A 20,067-nucleotide genomic window follows, 5' to 3' on the forward strand; every position below is an offset into this window, starting at 1 on the left:
TCATGTACAGAAACCTTTTACAAATTGTGTCGGCACTGAAAAGAGCCTTTATTGTAGCTCGGATACTGTGTACCAAAGCAGGTGCTCAAACTGGCGACCCTCTGAAGTGACACACAAGCTTGGTAACGTTGAACGGTGTTTTGCCGAACTCTTTCATAGATTCCTGGCATTGCCCTGATGTGATTGGTGGCAAGCTGAATGTGATACATTAATTCATCTTCATTTGTAGGTGGTTCACGTCCAGGTGGGTGAACTAGAACCTTGAAGGATCCCCATAGGAAAAAGGCTGATGGCGTGAGATCTGGTCGTCAGGGCCATGTCCTCCAAGCACCTCTGCCATTGAACTGGCCGTAGAAGAGTTCATTTAAATATATGCGCACAGCACGACTGTTATGTGCAGATGCCCCATCATGCTGCAACCACATGCGTAGTCAGATGTCCAGGGGAACGTCTTCCAGCAGGCTGGGTAGAGTTTCTTACTAAAAATCAAGGCAATTGGCCCCAGTAAGTTGAGGAGGCAGATGGACCAGCCAAATCAGATGGTTGCCCACAATGACTAAATGTTAAATGAAAATCGTTCCTGGTTTCCCTGGGCGCATGTGACATGAGGATTTCCCCTTGCCCAGTAATGAACGTTTTGAGTGTTGTAAAGGCCATCTTGACAGAAGGTGCACTCGTCGGTAAACAACACAATGGCGGGGAAGTCAGGACCTCGTGCAACACTTCACAGAAACCACCGGAAAAACCCTAGGCTGTGATCATAGTCCGCCACAGGATTTAGGTCTTTGACAGGGTGGAAACTAAATGGATGCTGGCCATAGTTACTCAGAACCTCCCAGACTAACTGATGAGTGACCACCAAGTTGTGTCCAACCACTCGCAGACTTGTCGTAGGTGCTTCCTTGAAGTGCTTGAGAACAGTCTCTTCAAATGCAGCATACTATCATGTTCGAGGTCTTCCAGCATCATCACGATATCCCACTAATGAGTATGTTTCACTAAGTTGCTGGTTAATTGCTGTAAATGTCCAGGGATGTGGGTGGCGTCTTGCTGCATATCGTTCCTCACACAACTGTTGAGCTTCATGCGCATTACCACTGGCTAGTCCATAGACAAAACTCATATCTCGTTCTTCCTCAAATCAATACTGTGCTGCCATTCTTACTGCATGACTAAATCACAGGTGATGTTTGTGTGCTCTGAAGCGAAGCTTATGTGTGAATGCCTCTGATGTGAGGTGGAGACAAACAACAAGACCAATTCGACATGTGTGTATCACATGGTGGCAGTGACGGGGTGAGGGATGTTTGTATGTGTGAACCGACAACCATAGCACTGCCCGTCAACCGATGAACAGCAACAGGGCAATCCCACAGCCAATTGGAGAATGTGGTGCCAAGTTTCCATAGTTTAAAAAGGATGCATTGTCGACCTACACAACATTAGTAATTTTGGTTCCTATTGGCATCAGCTATCTAGGGTTAAAATTTTGTGACACAATTTTTCTCCATCCTGCTGAAATTATCAAGAAACTGCTTACTAGACAATGGACTTATTTTGCCTGAGTCATGATCATGGCAAAGAAGTCAAAACAAGATCTGAGGGATCATCAAATGGACAATCTTCTGGGAGAGTGTGCCAAACAGTGAGAATAGCTGCATAGTTACTTTTACATGGCACTGTGAAATATATGCTGAAGAAAACAAAGGTTTTTTAGTGAACTACTAAATGACGTACATTAAACTCAAGATATCCCAGAGATGAGAAGACTAACCTGAAATGTGTGTGCAGAATCATTTTGAAAACCAGGTTAATATTTTAAGAAGATTATATGCTAAAAAATCAAATTTTTCAGATGTAATATCAATATCAATGCTCCTCCACCTCCTCCTCCACCACCACCACCGCTTAAACTTCCCACCAATGTCTGAGGCATATTAGTTCTTCTCATGACAACTGATTGCTTCTTATTTCCATACTGATTATCATTGATTTTTGCCTTTTGTCAATTTGTGTCCAAGTCAACAATGCCATTATCTTCATCACTTGAGTCTTCACTATCACTAATGACATCGAAACTTCTTTCAGCTGCCAGAAAATGATTCTTTGTAGTTGTAGCTGTGTTGCTACATTCTGGTTTATTTCTTTTGGGGATTACACAATTAAAATTAGTTCTTTCTTCTTCTAAACATGGCTGATTTCCAGTACTTTTAGTATCACATTTTTCATTTATAGCATTATTAGAACCAAGTCCATGAACTGTATCTGTGAACTTATTGTTGGCAGGTAAGGGTGAAAATGCAGAATTCCTCTTTTGAGTTTTGTTTCTGAATTCCTCACAACTACTTTCTTGTGATGATTGTCCAGGGGCTTTTGGGAGGAGGAACAGCTGTCTAAAATAGCTGCATTGTCATTTCCCTTCCACTGAAAATCTTGTGGTTCTCCTGATTATCACACAGAAAACAAAAAAAAAGATTAAAACTGAAGTGATTATAATGAAGTAGTCAACTTAAGGCATGAATGTAAAACAATCAAAAAGAAATAAAATAATTGATTATTGGAATTATCATATCATTTACAATGTGATATAAATATTTATGTACAAGAATTAAATGATAAACAAGCAAATCTGTGAAACTAAAGCTCTTAACTGGTAACTAAGTCAGTTAAATGAGTTTAAAATGAACTAAAACAACATAAAATCTGGCAGAAAAAGAAAGCAAGCTTTCTCAGAATCTACATAAAGATAACCACTAACCATATAGGTAAGGTACTGAATAGACAACATGCACATACAACGAGACTGGAAATGTTGTTGTGTTTTTGGACAATGTTCTTCTTAGCTTTCAATGTTCTCCTTCTAAGCTGATGAAAAACACAGACCCACTGACTGAAACACGCACAGCTACGTTGACCCAATTGATTACATAGCCCTAGGGCAGCAGCCCAATGGTGTGAGGAGTTCTGTTGGATGGAGAGGGTAAGAGGAGCAGTGAGGGTGAAAGGCAGTGGGAGGAAAAGGCAACAATGGAAAGAGATAGGTATGCAGAAACAGAAGACCCACCCATGAGCAGACACCACAGGTTGTGCAATAACCAAGAAGTCAAGCCTGTTGCGCTCAGCAACATGTTCTGCTACTGGATAGTCAATTTGGCTGTTTGTTATAATTTTAGATTGGTTATTATTCAAGTGTCAAGTTTACATAAAAATCTGTACCAAAGTCACAGCTGAGTTGGTATACAAGTGTGTGTGTGTGTGTTGGGGTTTATGGGCGCTCAACATCGAGGTCATCAGCGCCATTTGGTATACAATATGACTGCTTTCACAGATGACCCTGTCTCTGATAGGGTAGCATATGACTGTTGGGGTGGGATATTCTACAGCTACACTCTGCGGACCACTGTGAAGAGCACTGAACTATATAAGCTTTTTCCTATTCCATTCCCATATGGAGCACAGGAAGAATGATTGTTCACAAGCCTCTGTGTGTGCTGCAATAAATTTAATCTTGTCATCACAATACCTATGGGAGCAATCTGTAGGAGTTTGTAGCATATTTGAAAGAGTCAAAATTGATAGCAATTCTAGAAACTTTGTTAGAAGACTTTCTCAGGACTCTAAGGCTGCCAGTTCACTTATTTCAAAATCCATAACTTTCTTCTGTGGATCAAACAAACCTGTGACCATTCATAAAACAAGCATGTGACCATTCATACTGCCCTCCTCTGTATGCATTCAATATCCCCTACTAGTCCTAATTGGTAAGGGTCCCACACAAGCAATATTCTAAGATGGGTCACAAAATTGATTTTTAATCTACCTCCTTTGTAAACTAATTGCATTTTCCTACTATTCTATCAAAAAACTGAAGTTTGCTACCTGCTTTACCTACGACCGACCTTATGTCATTTTCCCTTTCATGTCCTACGAAGTGTTACACTTGGGTATTCGTGTGAGTTTACCAATTTCAACTATGATTCACTGATATTATTTTCATCTTATACTATATTACTTTTTTATTTTTTATTTTGTGAAGTGCACAATTTTACATTTCCGAACATTTGAAGAAAGTTGTCAATCATTGCACCACTCTGAAATCTTATCATGGCCTCAGTGAATATTTTTGCAGTTTCCTTCAAACTGTATTTCTTTGTAGATAACTGCATCATTGAAAAAAGTTAAGTTTCTATTAATATTGTCTGCAAGGTCATAAATATGCAACACGGACAGCAAGGGACCCAACACACTTCCCTGGGGTACATCCAAAGTTACTTCAGTTCTATATATGTCAATAGTTCTCTATCCAAGATAACATGCTGCATCCTTCTTACTAAGAAATCTTCAATCCAGTCACAAATTTTGCCCGGTACACCACTCGATAGTACTTTTGTCGAGAAATGTACGTGTGATATTGAATCAAATGCTTTTTGGAAATCAAGAAATACTGTACCTTTGATGGCTTTTAGAACGTTGCATGAGAAAAGCATGTGATGATTTTCACATGAATATGTTTTCTAAATTCATTCTAATTAGCATGGAGGAGGTTGTTCTGTTCAACAGCTCTTATACGTGGGTTCAGAATATGTTGTAAGTTTCTGCTACAAATCAATGTTCAGGATACTGGACAGTAATTTTGTGGATCACTTCTGCTAACTTTCTTATAGACAAGTGTAACCTATGGTTTCTTCCAGCTACTGGGTATGGTTTTTTGTCTGAGAGAACTACTATAGGTTGTAGTAACAGAGGGACTACCTCAGATGAAAATTGGGCAGAATTTGAAAGGTACTCAACCGAGCCCTGGAGCTTTGTTCAAATTTAATGATTTCAGCTGTTTCTCAATGTCACTGAAACTAATACCATTTCATTCATCTCTTCTGTGGTATAAAGATTTAATTGGTGCAATACTCCTGCATTTGCTTTTGTAAATGAACATTTGAAAACAGAGTTAAGAATTTTTGCTTTTGCATTACTACTCTCAGTTTCAGTTCTCATCTAGTCTGCAAGTGACTGGATGCTAACTTTTGTGATACTAAAAGCCCTTACCTATGAGTATATTCCATATTTCATTTAGCATTCCTATCTGCAGCCCTATGGCTTCTTTTACACGTATTATCCAGTAGTCTGTTTCTTTAAGAGATTCTTTACAGTGACTGTATACCATAGAGGATCTCTTACATCATGAACTGTTATACTGGGTATATAACTTTCCAATGTACAGTCAACTATTCTTTTAAACTTGAGTCATAATTCCTCTACATGTCCCTGTACTATGCTGAAAGGTTCCAGTTCCTCACTGAGATATGATACTACTGCCTCTCTGTCTACTGAACATATAGGAAAAGATAGATAGCTACGTATCGTAAAAATGACATGTTAAGTTGCAGACAGTCACAATTAAAAGATATGTAAATTAAAGGGGTATCACTGCTGTTAGCTGCAGTGAAACATTAAGCAGAATCAGCGGTGATATTCATCATTTCAGAGCACTATTAAACGAAGGCAGATGCTGAGCTAAAAATGTGGTTAAGTGGTTTTAGTCTAGAGTAACAATGGGAGCATTCCACAGCAACTGGTTCAGTGGAGTGGTTCAAGGATTAGGGCCATATGTGGATATGCAACAGGAGATATACTTGTAGACTAGGTTTGCAATGGAGTGACTGTGAAAGTTCTGCCAGCATACCATAGGGGCGCATTGCCTGTCACTCCAGGTATGATATCAACATGTGGTCATGTTCTATGGTAAAGGATGGCTGCTAACAGAATAAAGTACTGTTGATGGTTTGTAGTCTCAATGACAGAGGTTCTCATAGAGCCATTGGAGAGATGGAGATTGTTGTCCAGTACAGTGGCACGCCAAGTTAATGACGACCGTGTGAACAGAAGAGGAGAGAAAGTCTGGATGCTGTGGAAGAATGAGGATATAGTGTCTTGCCCAGATCAGATCAGATCAGATCATAATGATATCATCAAGAAAGACAGACATGACAAGGGCATAGGATTTTTGGATGGCTAGTAAGGCTTCCTTTAATGACCCATAAACAGACTGGTATGTTTTAGACTGGTAGCATTTTATCTTTTCTGTGGTTTCCTTAAATTACACTGACTGAACACATTAAGGGGTGCTGTCATAGAGTGGTACATGCTTCAGCGGCAGCTTCTCAACTACCAAAATTACTGCATGTCAAAGCATGTCAACGATGATCTGAGCGTTTTATAAGTAACACAGTATCGAGTGTTACCGAGTGGCAGATTTTGATTTCACAGGTATGTGCTTTTGAACAAAGGGGCTTTACACTGAAGTGACAAAAGTAATGGGATAGCAATATGCACAAATACAGATGGCAGTAGTGTTGTGTACAAAAGGTATAAACGGACAGTGCACTGGTGAAGCTGCCACTTGAACTCAGATAATTTATGTCAAAAGGTGTCCAATGAGATCAGGGCTACAGGAGATGAATTAACAGACTTTAGATGTGGAGTGGTAGTTGGAGCTAGACACACGGGATACTCCATTTTGGAAATAATTACATAATTCAATTTTCTGAAATCCAAAGTGTTGAGACTGTGCTGAGAATACAGAATTTCAGGCATTACCTCTCAATGAGCACAATGCACTGTCCAACTGCCTTCACTTAACAATTGAGAGCAGTGATGCTTGAACAGAGCTGTCAGTGCCAACAGACTAGTAACACTGCGAGAAATTAGCACAGAAATGAATGTGGGATGTACGATAAACATACGCATTAGGACGGTATAGCAAAATTTGGCATTAATGGACTCTCACAGCAGATGACCAACATGAGTGCCTTTGCTAATGTCACAAAATGTGGCTTGTGAAGACAGTGGTTAGACCCTAAATGACTGGAAAACTGTGGCATAATCAGACGAGGCCCAATTTCAGGTGGTACAAACTGGTGGCAGGATTCGAGTGTGGTGCAGACCCCATGAAGTTGTGGGCCTGAGTCATCAACGAGGCACTGTGCAAGCTGGTAGTGGCTCCATAATGGTGTGGGCTGTGTTTACATGGAATGGACTGGGCCCTCTGGCCCAACTGAATTGATCATTGGCTGGAAACGGTTATGTTCGGCTATTTGGAGAACATTTGCAGCCATTAATGGACTTCATGTTCTCAAACAACAATGGAAATTTTATGGATGACAATTCACCATGTCAATGGGCCACAATCATTCTGTACAATTCGAGTAAACAATCTGGCCACACAGGGCACCCAACATGAATCCCATTGATCATTTATGGGACATAATGGAGAGGTCAGTTCATGCACAAAATCCTGCACCGGCAAAATGTTCACAATTATGGATGGCTATAGCAGCAGAATACTTCAATATTTCTGCAGAGGACTTCCAATGACTTCTCAAGTCTGTGCCACATTGAGATACTGCATTACACCAGGCAAAAGGAGGTCTGGCACAACATTAGAAGGTCTCCTAAGTCTTTTGTCACCTCAGTGTATTTTGGTTATTGTGCAGTTTCTGTTCACCCTAATCTTCCATCCTACAACTCTTTATTTACACAATCCCTTCAACAACAAGTTTCATAAACAAGGCATAAAGTAATATGCACCCAACCATTTTCTCTTTTCTAGTTATAAAGTTCTTCACTAGTCATATTTCTTGCTGACTCACTGCTGGACTTAGTTCCTTATTCAATTAGTCTCCTGATTTTCAATAAACTCCCTTGTAACACCAAAATTTACAGGCTGTAATATTTTTTTCTGATTTTCCATCATACTTGCTGTGCTCTAAACAGACTTTAATTAATCTTTGTCCGATCTCTGCATATGGGGAAGCATTTAAATGGTGTTCCATTTTTATCTTATGCGACCAAATTGCTTAGGTCGTCAGTCCCTATGGTGTTCCATAATTCTACATAATATGATCAGCAATATTCATCCACAATTTGGTATGCCTGTTTAACAATCATCCTGAAACATTAAGGAAGAAGAGTTGAAAGAATTACCATCCTTTCTCATAATTGATCTTTGGACAGCTGAGTAAAGGACTCTGAAGTGACTAGGGGGCAATGAATGAGACAACACTTTTAGCCATGCTTTGATTATGTTAATCTTTCAATCTGATTCAAACAGAATACTTTCCATCATATATATGGTAATGCTATCACACGAAAACATCTTCAAAGATTTTTTCATATCTGTTGGGCACACTGTGAGAAAAATGAGAAATGTTTTGTCATACCAATATGCAAAAATACTAAGACAATGAAGAGTCAAGGTAAAACCACATCCTTAGGTAACAAACAAAATATCTAGAGATACAGGTCCAATTGCAGTCTGGACACTTGTTAAATATCTTGAAAGAACACTTGCTGAGTAGTTTGTAACTCGAGTCACATGACTGAAAGGTGGAAAGCTTTTCTAGAAATATTCATTTTCCTATAGCTGCCCTTACAATATTCATAGACTTAAAAATATTTATAAGTAAAATCGTAGTATTAACAGACAACCTGTTTCATTAATATAATCAGTATATAATATAAAAGGAAATGTGAGTTGTAACACAGTTTTATACAAAGAACCGTCAAGGGCAAGATGCAGAATTTCACTCAATCAACCAATTGTTTAATGTTCAATTAATGAGGGTATTTGAGATACAGGACAGAGTCGATTGGGGGAAAACCAGCCAATCTCCAGAAAACACAGAACAGAAAAATCTGGGTGGCTGGACGGTGATTTGCACCACCTCATTCAGCAATTCCAGTGCACAAAATACTGTGAAATGGTGAATAATGTTATCAAACAAGATAAAACCATGCATCACATGAGAGAACAGCAAACTCACTGAATAAAATTACAACTTTAACGTATGTCAAGAAATAACTATTACAACAGAAATAGGGCATTCAGGGTATTACTATAGGGAAAGTGAAAATTTACGCAATCCAGAAAACATTTCATAACCACTATTTTTCATTACTTTGCAAGTAAAATCAAGCTTTTACTGACAAACATGTAGAACTTTTGAAATATTGTTTTCTGAGTCAGTTGCATCACATGCAGCAACAACAACCAAAGAAACAAACAGAGGAACAAGTAAAGACTCATACATACAACAAAATATCATGTAAAACTATGTTGTTGTTGTGGTCTTCAGTCCTGAGACTGGTTTGATGCAGCTCTCCAAGCTACACTATCCTGTGCCAAGTTTCTTCATCTCCCAGTACCTACTGCAACCTACATCCTTCTGAATCTGCTTAGTGTATTCATCTCTTGGTCTCCCTCTACGATTTTTACCCTCCACGCTACCCTCCAATGCTAAATTTGTGATCCCTTGGTGCCTCAGAACATGTCCTACCAACCGGTCCCTTCTTCTTGTCAAGTTGTGCTACAAACTCCTCTTCTCCCCAATTCTATTCAATACCACCTCATTAGTTATGTGATCTAACCATCTAATCTTCAGCATTCTTCTGTAGCACCACATTTCAAAAGCTTCTATTCTCTTCCTGTCCAAACTATTTATCGTCCATGTTTCACTTCCATACATGGCTACACTCCATACGAATACTTTCAGAAACGACTTCCTGACACTTAAATCTATACTCGATGTTAACAAATTTCTCTTCTTCAGAAATGCTTTCCTTGCCATTGCCAGTCTACATTTTATGTTTTCTCTACTTCGACCATCATCAGTTATTTTGCTCCCCAAATAGCAAAACTCCTTTACTACTTTAAGTGTCTCATTTCCTAATCTGATTCCCTCAGCATCACCCGACTTAATTCGACTACATTCCATTATCCTTGTTTTGCTTTTGTTGATATTCATCTTGTATCCTCCTTTCAAGACATTGTCCATTACATTCAACCGCTCTTCCAAGTCCTTTGCTGTCTCTGTCATCGGCGAACCTCAAAGTTTTTATTACTTCTCCATGGATTTTAATACCTACTCCAGACTTTTCTTTTGTTTCCTTTACTGCTTGCTCAATATACAGATTGAATAACATTGGGGAGAGGCTACAACCCTGTCTCACTCCCTTCCCAACCACTGCTTCCCTTTCATGCCCCTCGACTCTTATAACTGCCATCTGGTTTCTGTACAAATTGTATATAGCCTTTTGCTTCCTGTATTTTACCTCTGCCACCTTTAGAATTTGAAAGAGAGTATTCCAGTCAACATTGTCAAAAGCTTTCTCTAAGTCTAAAAATGCTAGAAACGTAGGTTTTCCTTTCATTAATCTTTCTTCTAAGATACGTCATAAGGTCAGTATTGCCTCACGTGTTCCAATATTTCTACAGACTCCATACTGATCTTCCCCGATGTTGGCTTCTAGCAGTTTTTCCATTCGTCTGTAAAGAATTCATGTTAGTATTTTGCAGCTGTGACTTATTAAACTGATAGTTCGGTAATTTTCACATCTGTCAACACCTGCTTTCTTTGGGATTGGAATTATTATATTCTTCTTGAAGTCTGAGGGTACTTCGCCTGTCTCATACATCTTCCTCACTAGATGATAGAGTTTTGTCAGCACTGGCTCTCCCAAGACCGTCAGTAGATCTAATGGAATGTTGTCTACTCCCGGGGCCTTGTTTTGTCTCAGGTCTTTCAGTGCTCTGACAAACTCTTCACGCAGTGTGGTATCTCCCATTTCATCTTCATCTACATTCTCTTCCATTTCTATAATATTGCCCTCAAGTACATCGCCCTTGTATAGACCCTCTATATACTCCTTCCATCTTTCTGCTTCTCCTTCTTTGGTTAGAACTGGGTTTCCATCTGAGCTCTTGATATTCAGACAAGTGGTTCTCTTTTCTCCAAAGGTCTCTTTAATTTTCCTGTAAGCAGTATCTATCTTACCCCTAGTGAGATAAGCCTCTACATCCTTACATTTATCCTCTGGCCATCCCTGCTTCGCCATTTTGCACTTCCTGTCGATCTCATTTTTCAGACGTTTGTATTCCTTTTTGCCTGCTTTATTTACTGCATTTTTATATTTTCTCCTTTCATCAATTAAATTCAATATTTCTTTTGTTACCCAAGGGTTTCTGCTAGCCCTCATCTTTTTACCTATTTGATCCTCTGCTGCCTTCACTATTTCATCCCTCACAGCTACCCATTCTTCTTCTACTGTATTTCTTCCCCCCATTCCTGTCAATTGTTCTCTTATGCTCTCCCTGAAACTCTGTACAACCTCTGGTTCTTTCAGTTTATCCAGGTCCCATCTCCTTAAATTCCCACATTTTAGCAGTTTCTTCAGTTTTAATCTACAGTTCATAAGCAACAGATTGTGGTCAGAGTCCACATCTATGCCTGGAAATGTCTTACAATTTAAAACCTGGTTCCTAAATCTCTGTCTTACCATTATATAATCTATCTGACACCTTTCAGTATCTCCGGGATTCTTCCATGTATACAATCTCCTTTTATGATTCTTGAACCAAGTGTTAGCTATGATTATGTTATGCTCTGTGCAAAATTCTATCAGATGGCTTCCTCTTTCATTTCTTCCCCCCAATCCATATTCACCTACTATGTTTCCTTCTCTCCCTTTTCCTGCTCTCGAATTCCAGTCACCCATGACTATTAAATTTTCGTCTCCCTTCACTACCTGTATAATTTCTTTTATCTCATCATACATTTCATAAATTTCTACATCATCTGCAGAGCTAGTTGGCATATAAACTTGTACTACTGTAGTAGGTATGGGCTTTGTGTTTATCTTGGCCACAATAATGATGCATTCACTATGCTGTCTGTAGCAGCTTACCCGCATGCCTATTTTTTTATTCATTATTAAACCTACTCCTGCATTACCTCTATTCGATTTTGTATTTATAACCCTGTATTCACCTGACCAAAAGTCTTGTTCCTCCTGCCTGCGAACTTCACTAATTCCTACTATATCTAACCTTAACCTATCCATTTCCCTTTTTAAAATTTCTAACCTACCTGCTCGATTAAGGGATCTGACATTCCACGCTTCGATCTGTACAACGCCAGTTTTCTTTCTCCTGATAACAACGTCCTCTTGAGTAGTCCCCGCCCGGTGATCCGAATGGGGGACTATTTTACCTCTGGAATATTTTACCCAAGAGGACGCCATCATCATTTAACCATACAGTAAAGCTGCATGCCCTCGGGAAAAATTACGGCTGTAGTTTCCCCTTGCTTTCAGCCGTTCGCAGTACCAGCACAGCAAGGCCGTTTTGGTTATTGTTACTAGGCCAGATCAGTCAATCATCCAGACTGTTGCCCCTGCAACTACTGAAAAGGCTGCTGCCCCTCTTCAGGAACCACACGTTTGTCTGGCCTCTCAACAGATAACCCTTCGTTGTGGTTGCACCTACGGTACGGCCATCTGTATCGCTGAGGCACGCAAGCCTCCCCACCAACGGCAAGGTCTATTGTTCATGGGGGGGGATGTAAAACTATAATAATGAAAATAATAATTTTTTGAAAATATATTGTAGTCTTTCCTTCTCATCCCGGCCGGTAAGTCTTCCCTGACCTGGGGTTCTGGCTGATTTTTCTGAACTCTATCTCTTTTCCTAAACCTCACCAGGTCTTTTTCCTTCAGCCCTCTGCCTCAAGCTTGCCTACATAATACCTTTCTTACATGTGTTCCCCTGCTGCCTGCAGTAACAAGATTTTTTATCTATCCATTTATATTATGTATAATTATAAGTATCAGTACATAACACAACAATACTGTAATGCCCTCAGTAAATTTTGTGCATCACTGAATTAAAAGCAGCTCCACTATAGTCGTATGCAAGGCAAGTGGTCAAGCACAGAGGGGGTGACATGTAATTCCACAAGTGAGCCTGTCTGTACACTGTAGTGTAAGGCCACACAACAACAAACCAGCCTGCATAGTATTTCCACAGCACTGAGACACTGAGATGTCGATATGTACATGCCTGGGAACAAGGCAACGGCACAATGAGAGTGTTATTAATTGCCATAAATACTCAATCTTTCTAACACAATTATGCACAGTCTGGCAGCACCTTCAACGACATCAGTTCGGTGCAATTATCCATCATATTACAGGCCAGCCAGCAGCCGATACCAATCTGGGCAGCCACCTCCACCAGACCAACTCACAGTTTTATGTCTGCACCTGTAGACTCGGAATGACACAACAGATGAGCCACCCCTAGGCTCTGAGCTCCAATGCATCACCAGACTTCTGCCTTGGAGGGCAGCAGTTCACAACCACGGAGGTATAGCAGCGATCATTACACATTAGGGTGAGTTTCTAAACCAGTAGCAGTGGTTGCCTATGAGAATTCAGTGGTTTATGCAACACTGGCACTGCTCACTAAGGGTCACATAATGCTAACTTAGCCATGCACTGCCAAGTGAGGTAAACAGTGTCAGCAACATGAGACAAGGATATCAAGCAGCCATCTTACCCCTGCAACCCTCCGACATCAATGGAAATGCCAGTAGACCACACACCCGAAGAGGGTAAATCTGGGAGCATCACAGCACTTTGACATTGCAGCTCATGGTTAAATAAATTATGTCGTATCTTGCAGCAGAGTTTTCCTAGTCGATCCTGGCCAGCACTATCATCTCCAGGTCTTATGTGCAATATGATTCAGGTGTTATCATTTACTGGACATTAGAATGTTTGTTGCGGGGGGTGGGGGGGGGGGGGGGAGGGAAGAATGATTTCATAAATGTTTGAAGGGATAATGCAATATCATTAAAAATGGAGTAACACATCTCAGTCCACGTATTTGATCACTTGGCTTCATGAAGTGTGAGTGTGTGTGTGTGTGTGTGTGTGTGTGTGTGTGTGTGTGTGTGTGTGTGACTGATTAAGTAGTAAAAAAATGGTTCAAAGGGCTCTGAGCACTATGGGACTCAACTGCTGAGGTCATTAGTCCCCTAGAACTTAGAACTAGTTAAACCTAACTAACCTAAGGACATCACAAACATCCATGCCCGAGGCAGGATTCGAACCTGCGACCGTAGCGGTCTTGCGGTTCCAGGCTGCAGCGCCTTTAACCGCACGGCCACTTCGGCCGGCGATTAAGTAGTAAGTTGAGGGCATTAAGTATTTATTTTCTTTCAACAACCATTTGTTCATGTGAACAACACTACATGCTCGCATCACACAGAATATTACAGATTTATGTGGCAAACTGATCAGTTGTTTCTTTTGTATCTAACGCAAAGATAATAAAACCAATTCCAGCAAAGAGGTAAAAGAAAATGTGGGACACTATGGAATTATTATCTGTATGGTCACCATAAATAGTTCTGGGGCTAACACTTGGACAAAATTCAATAAGTTAAAATACAGCCATCATCCCAGTTCCTCAAACTCATGAACATTGACGTTGACTGTTGATATTGTAGCACAGACACAGTCCCTTTGACTGTTCAGAGATGTTACTAAACCCACCCAAAGATGTAAACAACCATGCATGAGCAGTGCCTATTAGATGGAGGAGGCCCGACAGCCGATCAGTTCCAGACATTCCACCAGGAAGGAGGTACATGGCTCGTGCTGTCTGTAGTTCAACCATGCCTAGACAGTCAATACCACAGTTTGATCATGTTTGCATTGTTACTTTGTGCCAGGAAGGGCTCTCAACAAGTGAAATGTCCAGGGGTCTTGGAGTGAACCAGAGTGATGTTGTTCGGACATGGAGGAGATACAGAGAGACAGGAACTGTGGATGACATTCCTCGCTCAGGCTGCCCAAGGGCTATTACTGCAGTGGGTGACTGCTACCAAATGATTATGGCTCTGAGGAACCCTGACAGCAATGCCACCATGTTGAATAATGCTTTTCAGGCAGCCACAGGACGTCATGTTACGACTCAAACACTGTGCAATAGGCTGCATGATGTGCAGCATTCACTCCCAACATCTATGGCGAAGTCCATCATTGCAACCACGACACCATGCAGAACAGTACAGATGGGCCCAACAACATGCTGAATGGACCGCTCAGGATTGGCATCACCTTCTCTTCACCGACGAGTGTTGCATATGCCTTTAACCAGTCAATCACCGGAGACGTGTTTGGAGGCAGCCCAGTCAGTCTGAACACCTTAGACACACTGTCCAGCAAGTGCAGCAAGGTGGAGGTTCCCTGCTGAGTTTGGGTGGCATTATGTGGGGCTGGTGAACGCTGCTGGTGGTCATGGAAGGTGCTGTAATGACTGTACGATACATGAATGGCATCCTCTGACTGATAGCGCAACCATATTGGCAGCATATTGGTAAGGCATTCATCTTCCAGGACAACAAATTGCTGTATGTTGGTATAACATGCAATGTGTAGTTTTCATAAGCAATAAAAAGGGCAGAAATGATGTTTATCTTGATCTCTATTTCAATTTTCTGTACAGGTTCCAGAACTCTCGGAACCGAAGTGATGCAAAACTTTTTTTGATGTTTGTAATTCCTAAATTAAATTATAAAAAATAAAACTGAACGAATTCCTAAATAAATATATCTAATGTTCTGTTCTCTCTCTCTGTTCATGCTTGTATGACATTGCACTTCATAACATCATTACATCGCAAGTCAAAGCCAACACCTGATACAGTATGTTCAAGCAACCCAAAGCAACACGTATACATGCACAGCTACACTGTCCTGGGCAGCTCCATATTCTTACCTCAGCAGTGTAGTTTCTTTACCCCTTCCATTATTGCACTATTTTCCAGTATTGGAGAGTGTTAGAAATCATTTTAGTGATTTATGTGCCAAACACTGTGCTGAGAGGTGACAAAGTAGTGAGAAGTGGCACAGACCCAATGTGTTTCACTATTGATGTTTGGTCAATTGTCATGAAATCACTAGATTTAAACAAATACCGAAGCCTTGTTGACAATAAAAGTTGAACACAACCAAAACAAGAGTAAAGAGAGAAAATGAATTCAAAAATAAAATTCCAAATATCAATTTGGTGAAAAATCCTAAGATATTTATGACTTAACACACCACCATTTCTGCCATATGCTTCCATGGTGTTGTTGCAAGTCTTTTAACGTTACCTATCCATTATCTACAAGTTCAGCATCTCTGTTCTTAGTCTAGCAGAGTCCGGCAAGTAGCTTGCTCAGTCCATCTGCAATCAAATTGTGTGGCTACAAGTCCTGTCCAACTCAATTTCATTTTTGTTAGCATTATCAAATTAATCTTCCACTGAAGTCTGTTCCCTGAGCCATTGGTATGTTTTTTCTTATCTTATAGTAATTCCCAATGTGTATCTCCTTATTGCTCGATGGACCACCCTCGAGCGTTTGAAAGGTTTTTTAATTTAATGGCCATGTGCCACTGCTTTATGACAAAACTGGTAACAAACACTGATTGTAAACTTTAATTTCAAACATGTCACAATTTTTAATGTATTTAGGAGCAAAATACAAAACAGGGACTCAGTCCTTTCTGTTTGTCTTCAGCTCTCCATCCATCTGTAGTCAAGAAGTGATCTGAATAGGAAACCTAAACTGTTCTACGGCTCAGCTGTCAACTTGCACCATTTTCTATTACATGTTTTGTAGGTCTACTTCTAAACTTACTGTATTAAGTTTTTTCATTAGTTATTGAACTCTACCTGCACTACACATTAACAGTGATCCTGTACTATCTTGTGTCTATTTTTTTAGTTACAAACTAGTCTGCAATGCTTCAATGGATGTGGCACTACAATCCTGCAGACAAAGAGAACATTGCAGTGGAAAACAGACAACTTGAAAAGCGGAGAGAAGATGAAGTGAAGCTATTATGGTCAAATGTAGACTATAACAAATACTGCATTCCAGAAATGATCACTGGTCTTGAAAAAGTGCTTGTGTTAACTCTGATACAGATCATTTTTAAAAGGTTTGTTCTGTATCTTTGCTAACTTACCCTAACTGCAGTAGACCGTTCTCATACATGAAATGTGAATGTTGATTGTGAAAGAACTTTTCAGCAATAATATTTGGCATACAAGGTGAGAGAAGTGACTGAACAGTTCTTGATCAACAGAGGGAATCTAGTGTCTGTACTCAATCTTGCAAAGGAGAAGGTGCAGGATAGGGTTCACTGATTTGGCTGAAGTTTTTTGAGTAGTAGCATGTGGATGTCCCTTACAGGTGCCTAAAATATAAAAGGATATTCCTCTCATACTGTCATGCCCTTGATCAATATGAAGAAAGTCAATGATTTTGCTGATGCTCGTCCAAAATGGAAATTCCTGTTATTAAAAATAACATAGTTGCATTCAACAGCTATGAAACATACGAAGGGTTTCAGGGTGCAATGGGCTGCTATGAACAGCTGATGAAGAGAACATTACAACAATGGGCAATAGCAATGCAAGGAGAGGGAAAAAATTTAACAGTGGGAATCAAACCAGAGAGAGAGAGAGAGAGAGAGAGAGAGAGAGAGACCAACCACATACCTCTTCATAATGATCTTGTTAGTTAGGTTCAGTGTATAATGCCATATCTCCGTTATTTACTATGAAATTATCATTCATAATTTCAGTAACCTGCTTTGCAATTGCTTGACCCCTAGCTATTTCTACAGGACTCACATAGACAGAAAGATTGTTGGTGATCACACCTTTTTCTTCATAAATTGAGAAAGTGTCACGAAAAGTTGTAGTTTTGATGTTTCCACCCATAACATCACTGGTAGAAGATTCTTGTTGGGTTTCCATTTTCCATTAAAATAATAACTTTTTATGAAAATCACTGCAAACACAACGCAAGACAGCATTCATAACTGTAGAGACCATTACAAAAATGTCAGGCAACAGATACAGCAACGACAAACTATACGGGATTTGAAACAGCTGCCAGAGCCATGTGCTCTGACCCATAGAAAAGAAACAAACAGGAAGGGTAAAGTGAGGATATGACAACAGAATATTGCTACTGAAGGACAGTTGAAATCACAAACCATCAGAAATGTATCATTTAAAATAATTATTCTTTAAATATATTAATTAATTAAAGTAATAATAACTAAATTTAATATATCAAACAAGGAAACTTCAGGTCAGAATATCAACAATGTAGAAAAAGATGGATTGCTACTTATTGTAAAGGTGAAACATTGTGTTGCAGACAGGTACAATTAAAAGACACTTACACATAAGCTTTCAGACACCATCTTCATCAGAAAAAGATGAAGGGTATAGGTGAAAGTATAGTGCAAGTATACTGTTACATTTAAAGCATTAATTTTAAACAATGAAAACTCCACGCTGGAATATCAACAATATAACGAAAGGACAGAATGCTATTTACTGTAAAGATGATGCGTTAAGTTGCAAACAGGCATAACTACATGACATTTACACATTAGCTTTCAACAACAGTCTTTGTCTGAAAAGTAAACACACACACACACACACACACACACACACACACACACACACACACATTCATTCACACAAGTAGGCACACCTGATGCCCACATCTTGACTGCCATCCGTGGCAGCTCCTGCCAGAATGCAACTGTCACGTAGAAGAGAGAAGCAGCAGTCTGGAGGGGGCAGGGAAAGGGAAGTGAAAGAGATAGCAGTGTACATGTGGGAGGAGAGATAAGCCTGTCTGGCAGGCCATGCAGGGGACTAGGCTAGTGGGAAGTGTTGCTTTGGGAGGCTGTGAGGCAGGGAGTTGGGTGGAAACATGGAGCAAAAAGGGAGAGAAGTGGGGAATGGGAAAGATGGGTGGGTGTGTTGGCAGAGGGTGCCAAACAAAGAGGTTGGGAGACAAGAATAGGGATGAGGTGACAGAATAGAGGAGGTGAAAACTGTTAGATGGAGGGTGTGGGAACGGTATGTTGCCACAGGGTTAGGTCGGAATAACTTCAGGTGCAGAGAATATGTTGTAAGGATACTCCCATCTGTGCTCTTCAGAAAAGCTGGTGGTGGAGGGGAGGATCCAGATAGCTTGGGTTGTGAAGCAGCCATGAAACTCAAGCACGTTATGTTCAGCTGCGTGTTGCGCCACAGAGAGCTCTACTTTGCTCTCGGCCACAATTTGGCGGTGGCCATTCATCCTGGCGGACAGCTGGTTGGCAACTACAACAATATAAAAAGCTCTGCAACAATCACAGCAGAGCTCATATATGATGGCTGCTGTCACAGCAAGGCAGCCTCTGAAGGGATATGATAAGCCTGTGACAGGACTACAATAGGAAGTGCTGGGTGAGGGACTGGGCAGCTCTTGCACCTGAGCCTCCCACAGGGATGTGATTGGGATTGAGAGTGGTACAGGAATGGACTATAATGCTGAGGAGGTTGGGTGTGTGATGGAACACTACTTTCAATGAGGTTTGAAGTATCTTGGGTTGAATGTCCCTCATTAATCATTAATTTATATACATATATAAATGAACTGTTTAATCATATTTACATTTTACAATTAATAGATTAACATTGTGAGGTCCTTTGATATAGTTTATGTTGATATCCGCCTCTCCCATCTACCCACACCCAAAGCACAAAATATAGTAGTCCCCTTACTGTTATTTGAGAGGAATAGGCAATGTGCCATTACAAGATTCACCATCTTCCTTCATATTCAGACTCATCCATGATAATGCAAGGCATAAACACAAATGATACACCACAACAAAGAAACAAAAAGAAACACAGACTAATGCAAGATAAATTCCAAGTCGAATAAATGATTATATTACTTACAAGATTCAACTAGTTTCCAAAGAAAAAAGAAGATAAAACATCAAAGTCTCCTCCTCCACCCCCCTCCCCAACCCCCCCCCCCCCCTCCCAATCCTCCTCTCACAGTCAGAGCCTTTTCATCACACATGGTATTTGTATAAATGTGGTAGAAACAGAAGCAGCATGTTTCTTTGCTTTGGTAAGTCTGTACATGTTATCTGTCTTTATTGGAGATGGCACCTCTCTTTTCTTCATCAAATAAGTACAAAAAGAGATCATGTTTCTTTCAAGCACAGGTTAGTACTTGATTCACAAAGAGGCTTAACATACCTGCTTTTAAAAACATGATCCACTTTCTTCTTAACAGTACCCAGTCTTTAGGGAATCCACAAGCAAATCTGTTTTTAATGAAGTGTGGTAAATCTGGAATAGAAGCCAAAA

General features: G+C 40.1%; 1 protein-coding gene across 1 annotated transcript in view; it reads right to left on the minus strand.

Annotated features, from left to right (window-relative positions):
- LOC126426993 (uncharacterized) overlaps window positions 1–20,067 on the minus strand; it is a 229,065-nt gene that overhangs the window by 75,270 nt on the left and 133,728 nt on the right. The window contains exon 6 of the mRNA XM_050089151.1: window positions 19,957–20,049. Coding sequence (XP_049945108.1) covers window positions 19,957–20,049 — 93 coding nt within the window. The remainder of the gene's footprint in view (window positions 1–19,956; window positions 20,050–20,067) is intronic.

Source organism: Schistocerca serialis, chromosome 11 (assembly GCF_023864345.2).
Source record: "Schistocerca serialis cubense isolate TAMUIC-IGC-003099 chromosome 11, iqSchSeri2.2, whole genome shotgun sequence".
In the NCBI taxonomy this organism is placed as follows: Eukaryota; Metazoa; Arthropoda; class Insecta; order Orthoptera; family Acrididae; genus Schistocerca; species Schistocerca serialis.